The sequence below is a fragment of the Triticum urartu genome, chromosome 3A (genome assembly GCF_056163025.1).
Source record: "Triticum urartu cultivar PI428250 chromosome 3A, HENAU_Tu73, whole genome shotgun sequence".
Lineage (NCBI taxonomy): Eukaryota > Viridiplantae > Streptophyta > Magnoliopsida > Poales > Poaceae > Triticum > Triticum urartu.
In genome coordinates, this window is record NC_141875.1 from 400,931,754 (window position 1) to 400,939,715 (window position 7,962).

Genomic DNA, 7,962 nt, shown 5'->3' on the forward strand with positions numbered 1-7,962 from the left:
GCAAACTGCTTTCCACCGCCGCTCCCCCCACCGCACAGCCGTCCGCGACTAAGAAGCCGCCTCGCCGCCCTGGCCAGATCCGACCGGCACGCTCGTCGGACGCCAGCCCACTCGTCGGACGCTGGCCCACTCGTCGGACGTCGGCCCACTCATCGGACGCCAGCAGGGCAACTAGCTGGTCCGTGCACGCCGCGACTCCCCTCGCCGGTCGTCTCCTTCTTCGACGCCCGCAAGCTGTTCGATAGTTTGCCAAGGTATGAAATGGACTCCGCCGACGAGTTCTTTTTCCACAATTTCTTTTGCGACTCCGACGATTCGCCGTCCGACGACGACGAGGAGATATTGGCTGCCGTGTTGGTCCATCACCACCTCAACAGCCAACGGCCGTTGTTCCGTGGCTCCATTCCGAACCACCTTTCGGCGTTGAATCGCAACCGAGAGAGCGGGCAGGACTACTTTGATACATCAAAAATTCCGCTGCCGTTTCCGTATGAGTAGGCATCTTTTCAACCGTATTAGAGATGGGATGGTCGGCTATGATGACTATTTCGAGTGCAAAGAGGATGTCGTCGGCAAGATCGGTTTCTCCTCTTATCAGAAATGCACTGCCGCCATCCGAATGCTTGCATACGGAGTTCCCGGTGATCTCATTGACGAGTACGTTCGTATGAGCGAGTCTACATGCCTAGAGTCCCTGTATAAGTTCTGCAAGGCTGTTATTGATGTGTTTGGCCCTGAGTACTTGAGAGAGCCAACAACTGAAGATACAGCCCGTTTGTTGGCGACGAATGCCAGAAGAGGCTTTCCAGGGATGCTTGGCAGTATAGACTGCATGCACTGGGAGTGGAAGAACTGTCCTTCTACTTGGCAAGGGCAGTATAAGGGACATGTCAGGGCTTGCACCGTCATACTAGAGGCTGTGGCGTCTCAAGATCTCTGGATCTGGCACTCTTTCTTTGGCATGGCTGGATTACACAATGATATCAACGTGCTTCAGTGCTCGCCGGTGTTTGCTAGGCTTGCCGAAGGCAACAGCCCACCGGTGAACTTTACTGTCAGCGGCCACAACTACGACAAAGGATACTACTTGGGTGACGGTATCTATCCTCAGTGGATCGCTATTGTCAAGATAATACCCAACCCTGTCAGAGAGAAGAGGAAAAGATTTGCCCAAGAGCAAGAGAGTGCTAGAAAGGATGTCGAGCGTGCCTTTGGTGTTTTGCAATCTCGATGGGGCATCATTCAATATCCTGCTAATACTTGAAGCACGCAGAAACTCTGGGAGGTGATGACTGCTTGTGTGATCATGCATAATATGATCGTAGAAGACGAGCGTCCGGAACGTCTGTACGATCAAGGGTTTCAGTTTCAGAGAGAAAATATTGTGTCTGAGCATGGAGTAGCGGCAATGTTTGAACAATTCATCCAATTTCATCAAGACATGCGTGATTGGAAAACTCACGTGCAACTGCAAAATGATTTGGTTGAGTATATGTGGGCTCATGTTGACAACCAATAGATGTATCTTCTTTTATTCGTTTGCAAAATTATGTAAAACATTTTTATTTGTATTCGGCTTGTAAAACTATATAAGTATTATTTTTATTCGATTTATTTGACAATATGTTTGAATGCAAATTATTAATGTAAAATTAGGCAGCCAGCCGACACATATAGATCGACGCGTTGGGCGTGCTGCCAACTTATATCAAAAACAAAACGGACACCGGCAGACTACCAACCCAAACAAATAAAAAGCGAACGAAAGTCGGGGGTCGTCCCGTTAAAGTTGCTTCTATATATGTTCGAGTGAGCGTCGGATATACCTTTGGTTGCAACTTGCAAGGGCACGCAAGCGAAAGGCCTGGCTTGTAGCCCACCACCCACCCGCGGTCGGTGAGAACGCCGTAGGCCCGACGGGTCAGCGAGAACGGGAAGAAGTAGCGAAAACAGCTAAAGAGCGGAAGGGTTTTGGTCGCGAGTCGCACCCGCCGCCGTGGTCGCATCGCACGCAAACTTTCGAGTCTCGAGAGAGGCGACGAAGAGAGCGAGGGCGAGGGACGGCAATAGTGCTTGGAGGATGGGCGCTGGGGAAGGAGAGGCAGGTGGGAGCAAGGAGAAGAGCAGCGGCGTCGCCCGGACGTCCCTGGACGGCCTGCGGGACAAGAACGTGATGCAGCTCAAGAAGCTCAACATGGCGCTCTTCCCCGTCCGCTACAACGACAAATACTACCAGGACGCCATCGCCTCCAAGGACTTCTCCAAGCTCGGTGAGCGCGCTCCCACCCGTCTCTTCCAATCTTGTTCTAATCCCTACCTCGCGCCGCCGGGACCGGTTCCATACCTCATCCGGTCTTCCATTGTATTGGGATTGGGATTGGGATTGGGGTTGTATCTATCTCAGTTCTCGGATCTGCAGACAGAAGGCAGAAAAAAATTTATAACTTGCTACCAGATTGGGGAAGAAACCGCCATTAGGAATTTAGATTTTGGAATGGGGACGTGCAAATGCGAATGTGGATTTGATCTGTAAAAATAATTCTTTGGCCATAGAAGATCTTGGAGAGTTGGAGAGCGTGGGTAGGTAGCTATGGTATTGTGCTGGGGATGTTTCCCGGATTCGCTGTTATATTGATTCGTCTGCTGGGTTTGGCTGATTTCGTCTATGAGATGAGAAAACATGTTGCTGGTGCTATTGTCTGACTCTTCTTTTTTTCCTTTCTGTGTTTGTAGCTTACTATAGTGATATATGTGTTGGAGCAATCGCTTGTCGCCTGGAGAAGAAGGAAGGAGGGGTCGTCCGTGTTTATATCATGACTCTGGGTGTATTGGCGCCCTACCGTGGTCTTGGTCTTGGTGAGAATTTTCCCTACCTAAATTCATTTTTGGTTATGAGAAGAGATCACCCTGTTGGGCGTGAGATCTAGATATGCCTCACAAGTAGGATAACATGTGCACCTTCTTACCTGATTGCTGAAATTGTGAATTAAAATGTAATTGTTGAATAGTTGTAGGTACTGCATTTATCTTGCAACCTATTTTTCACTCAAGCAATGAACGGTGATTGATCATGCTTCTGCCACCATCTCAATTGAATCAATGTGCCCAGAGTTTTCTGTTGATGTGTCACTGCCATAACATCAACAATACCACTGTGACAACCCTCCGGACCAAGCACATTGACCCTCACAATAGAAGTTGCCTGTGCGTCCACCATAGGGCCATGGCGTCCAATTGACAAGGTGGGCGGCGCCTTAAGCTGATTTTCGATGCCATATGCTTTCTGAGTAGGCACACACGGGAAGGAGAAGCAGGAGCGGGAGGGGAGAAGCAGGGGCGTGGAAAGGAAAAAAACAGTGGGGAAGGAAACCTTGGGCCTTCTTCCTTGAACTATGTAGAAGGAGGTGGGAAGGAAAAGCGGGTGAGGAGAGAGGGACAGAACAAGGTGAGAGTGGAGCAGAAAAAAAAAATCTGGTTCTGGCTTGGGGCGCCACCTCCTTGTGCCATCCCCGTTATTGCAGAGCTTTGTTGCTTCCAGGTCTGCGTGGGTGCGGCATTGCCAGCAGCAGCTATGCTTCTTCTTTTGAGTCTCTGCCAGCTTCTCCTCTCCCTCCACGAGTCTTCCCCAGCTTTTCCTCTCCCTAGCCTCCCTCTTCTTCAGCTCCTGCTCTCTGCTCTGTTCTGCTGTATGTTCCAGCAGCAGCTATGCTTCTTCTGTTTGAGTCTCTGCCAGCTTCTCCTCTCCCTCCCACAAGTCCTCTCCAGCTTTTCCACTCCCTACCGTTACAAGGTTACGTGATAAAATGCTTGGACAACCTATGACAGCCTGCACCATCTAGGAAGGTTACAATCAAAGGGCAATAAGTGCAGGCCTTGCCAGTTGGCAGCCAAATCACAAGACAGGGAGTAGTGCAAGCTAGTTAAGAGACTTTTCAGCAGAGAGAATGGCTGGCCTTAGGTCAGCTTTTGTTCTATGGGTTAATAAACCAAAGTCAAGCTTGAATCCGCTCCTCCAAGAATCAACTGATGCTACCAGGTTTCTGAAAAGTGTTGTTGCTTACATACCACGTTTTGTTGTATTTTGGCATTTGAGTGTCCATTGGGTTAATCTTATTCCCATGGGAACATTAAAGGGAGCACTGTGCTACTAAATTGGTTGTAATGGGTGATTTAACTTGCTGTCAGACCAGGTTAGGGTGTGTCTATGAAGTCGCCTTGCAATAACGCCGTAAGCGTTATAAAGTTACGAAGGGGTGGGTTGCCACAAAATGCATTATGCATTTAAACTAATGTGGTGTTAAGGATTGTGGGTAGTGGTTGTGCCATATGTGCTCATGAAATTGGAGTGTAATGATACTCTTACCATGTTATGTCCTCTAGGACATGGTGTATGTCCTTTCATGATGTCCAAGTGATAACTTGCTGTTTTAAAAAAACCTCATGGAAATGATTTAAGCATGTACCTATATTATTCTATAAAGCTTGCTTATAAATAATTACCGTAGCTGTTTATCTAGTGTAAGTTCTGAAAGAATACCTGTATCAGCACAGGAAAAACCAGTGAAAAATAATGAGCCGGCAATGTTGCCACTCATTCTTACTTTAGCCCATGTTAACACATCTGCACGCTAGATTGCTCTTTTGTATCCAGGTGAAATACCCGTGACTTCTAAGTCTAGTAAGAATAATGTTAAAGATCATTGTGCAATAAACATCATGGGCTGCCTCATCATACTTTGAGCAATCGCTTCACTATCATGCTTCTTTTAGACCACTGCCCCATTGGTGCTACTATCAGATGATAGTAAGTTAGTATGTCCGTTCTGCTCCCAGTGACCGGGTAGCACATGTGGTTAGCCCAGCAGTTATTCATAACCTGTTGTTTGTTAATAGGCTTCAGAGTCCTCTAAATGTTTTTTTTTTGGCGGGAAGAGTCCTCTAAATGTTAGGCTACACCATTTCCCACACTGCACTATTGGCTGCTAATATAGTATCCTGTTGTTAATATGATTCCATTGATGGTAAATGAGAATTTCGGGAGTTTACAGAATTCAATTTAAAATATACTCTGGCGGTCTGGCCTCATTTCACAACACATGCTGTCAAGAATTTTGAGTTTGTTCTCAGGGAAATGTTCATATGATCATCTAAAGACTATTAGGAACGTGATGTTTGATAAAAAGAAATTATGAGGGGACTACACTGCGGCAGGTTTTGTTTGGTACTGCTACTGTAACACTGCTCTCAAAAGAATGAATGCTAGTTGAATGAATATGAAATATCAACTTGTTGTGAACTTCTTGAGCTTGATATACACCTTATATACTTTTGCTCTTTTGAAACTATCTTTTACAAACAGAAAATAACAGTTTGTTTTTGGCAACAACACGAGCTGTTTTTAAGAGTAGCAGTAAAGCTGTTTTTTAAGAGTAGCAGTAATATGAGCTGTGCTGCCTTACATTTGATTCTTTTTTATTTTGACAGGAACAAAGCTGCTGAACCATGTTTTTGATCTCTGTGCGAAGCAGAACATCTTGGAGATATACTTACACGTTCAGACAAACAACGACGATGCCATTGCTTTCTACAAGAAGTTTGGTTTCGAAATAACAGAGACGATACATAATTACTATACGAACATCACTCCACCAGATTGCTATGTTCTTACCAAATTTATCGGCCAGGCTGCTACAAAGAAATGAGCAGACACTGTCCCTGCTCTTGTGATAGAGTTGTGATCTTGTTGCAGTTTGTTCTTCATTCTCGTTGAGGTTTAACATTACTTTGAGAACACGATTACCTTGGCTGCATCACTGAGACGTCATTTTTACCTTAACTGTGTTCTTTATCCCGCCTTGCTCCAGTAACTTGAGTGCCTGCCTTAACTACTTATTCTGGATATGTGGTGCGCGGTTGCCAGATTTTTTCTGAATGGTGTGGTTGCCAATTTTAATCGTGCTCCTTTGACCCGTTACTGGAGCAAGGTTGTGGTTACTTGGGTTTCGAAATCCCAACGTTTGTTACTTTAGTTCTGACAGGTTTGTTAGTGATAAAATCAGTTTTTTGTTCGTGTAAATTTAACCCTTTTTATTGAATTATTTTTTAACACGTTTATTACTTTTGCCGTTGATAAATCAAATTATCTATGGTCTTGCCCGCATCACCACTCCGATGATCGCATCAACCCAAAGAGAACCCCATCGCCTACGAAAATACTTTCATCAAGAGTACGCTACAAGGACGAAAGGTGAACGAAAGTACCTTTCTACATCTGTGCTCATATCCTGGTGTGAACAATAAAATAAATAAAATATAAAAACATTTCAAAAAATTCTGAATTTTTTTGGCATACTTTAAGAAATGTTTGTTGTGCATGTAAAATTTCATCACGAAATCACATTGGTGAAAGTCGTGGCAAAAAAGACAAAATGAGATCTCCAAAATGCGTTTGAATGTAACATTTTTCAGAGCATTGATTTTGTCTTTTTTACCACGCCTTCCAACAATGTCATTTCGTGATAAAATTTTGCATGCACAACAAATATTTCTTAAAGTATGCCACAAAAATAATTCAGAATATTTTGAATTATTTTTTTATTTTATTTATTTTACTGTTCACACCAGGAGCATATGAAATGTATTTTTTGGGAAACTTCAGTTATTTATTTATTTATTTATTCAGAATATTCATCAAGAGTACACTACATAAGGAAATTCGGTTTGGCTCTAGGGAGCATGTGCTCCTGCTTGCCAAAAATGTATTTTACAAATGTCAATTTTTTTTTGAAAAAAATAGATGTGTTCATTGTTACACCCAAATGTTACCTGCAATTTTTTAGGTGGAAAACTTAAGCATTTTGACCTGTGTGAAAATAACAAATCAAACGCCAAATGTTATCTCTAAATGTACACTTATTTTTGTTTTTTCGTCGACGTAGCACTGTTATCCCGTTTCGCATAAAAATTGTAAGCGTGCTTGTTACACCAACACGAACATCTAAAAAAAACTAGAATTTGTAAAATTCATTTACTATTTATTTTGAATTTACTCTTCATCAGGGATCATATGCTCCCCAGAGCCTAAAGGCCATCCCATGTAAGGAAATGGAAGCATTTTGTGACATAGAAGATGAAAGGTGAACACCACATTTAAATCGTATCGTTATATGCCCTCATGCACTGTAATGGAGTTCTTCTCCATAACCAGAGCTATATAAGGTGCACCAGGGGCATCGTAGAAAGGGGATCAGCTACTTTGACCTATACGCTTACACCATGTAGAAGATTGAAGATTTCCAGTAGCCGTTGACCCCCCCCCCCCCCCCCCCCCCCCAACCACACACACACACAATCAGCTTGAGAACACGTCAAGTTTCCTTGACTCGACCAATACCTCTCTGCATTGTAATCCTCTATATTCTCCCTATAAAGAAGAAGCAAGGCAAGAAGTAGGGGTTTTATCCATATTGGAGGTCTAAAACTGGGTATATGTGTGTCCCTATTTTTCGATTCTAAACTCCATGGTATGCAGACATCACGTGCTCTCTCTAGTACCCCCTTGTTAGAGTTGACCTAAAATCTCTTGACAGCTGGCATCAATCATGGGGTGTTATGAGATCAGGGCGGATCTATGTCACAAGTCACATCGCAAGACAACAAATCATCGGGTGGGGGGGGGGGGGGGGGGGAGGGGACGACCAGCCAAAAATCATGACAGAAAGACTGAGGGAGGCTTATCTCATAAAGTAATCCTTAATATCCCCAGGGACCCTAAGGGTCAAACATCATGATTCAAGTTTCCTAGGCCTGAGCATTCGACGAATCTATCCTCAAAGGAAGATCATCATAGGGTGGTTGGTGGGAACACCATCCTCAGTGACGATAATTGTGAAAAACATTGTGTGCCCATGAAAGTGCATCTAATCCCTTTGGTTGATTTTGATAATTAATGTCAACATATCT

At 44.2% G+C, this 7,962-nt stretch overlaps 2 protein-coding genes across 2 annotated transcripts; both read left to right on the top strand.

Moving 5' to 3' along the window:
- Nucleotides 1–526: 526 nt before the first annotated feature.
- Nucleotides 527–1,264, top strand: LOC147979845 (uncharacterized). The gene has a single exon (XM_087515365.1). The coding sequence runs from the start codon at nucleotides 527–529 to the stop codon at nucleotides 1,262–1,264; it is 738 nt and encodes a 245-aa protein (XP_087371491.1).
- A 657-nt stretch (nucleotides 1,265–1,921) lies between these two features.
- On the top strand, nucleotides 1,922–5,836 carry LOC125544030 (Acyl-CoA N-acyltransferases (NAT) superfamily protein). The gene is made up of 3 exons (XM_048707561.2): nucleotides 1,922–2,270; nucleotides 2,734–2,856; nucleotides 5,485–5,836. The coding sequence occupies exons 1-3, from the start codon at nucleotides 2,081–2,083 to the stop codon at nucleotides 5,700–5,702; spliced, it is 531 nt and encodes a 176-aa protein (XP_048563518.1). The 5' UTR covers nucleotides 1,922–2,080; the 3' UTR covers nucleotides 5,703–5,836.
- The last annotated feature ends 2,126 nt before the right edge of the window (nucleotides 5,837–7,962 follow it).

What these genes read in the sequence shown, in the direction of transcription:
- LOC147979845 (XM_087515365.1), top strand. Translation starts at nt 527, where the DNA reads ATGGTCGGCTATGATGACTATTTCGAGTGCAAAGAGGATGTCGTCGGC.
- LOC125544030 (XM_048707561.2), top strand. Translation starts at nt 2,081, where the DNA reads ATGGGCGCTGGGGAAGGAGAGGCAGGTGGGAGCAAGGAGAAGAGCAGC. An exon ending in CAAGGACTTCTCCAAGCTCG is followed by an intron (nt 2,271 to 2,733) that starts GTGAGCGCGCTC and finishes CTGTGTTTGTAG; the next exon opens with CTTACTATAGTGATATATGT. An exon ending in CTACCGTGGTCTTGGTCTTG is followed by an intron (nt 2,857 to 5,484) that starts GTGAGAATTTTC and finishes TTATTTTGACAG; the next exon opens with GAACAAAGCTGCTGAACCAT.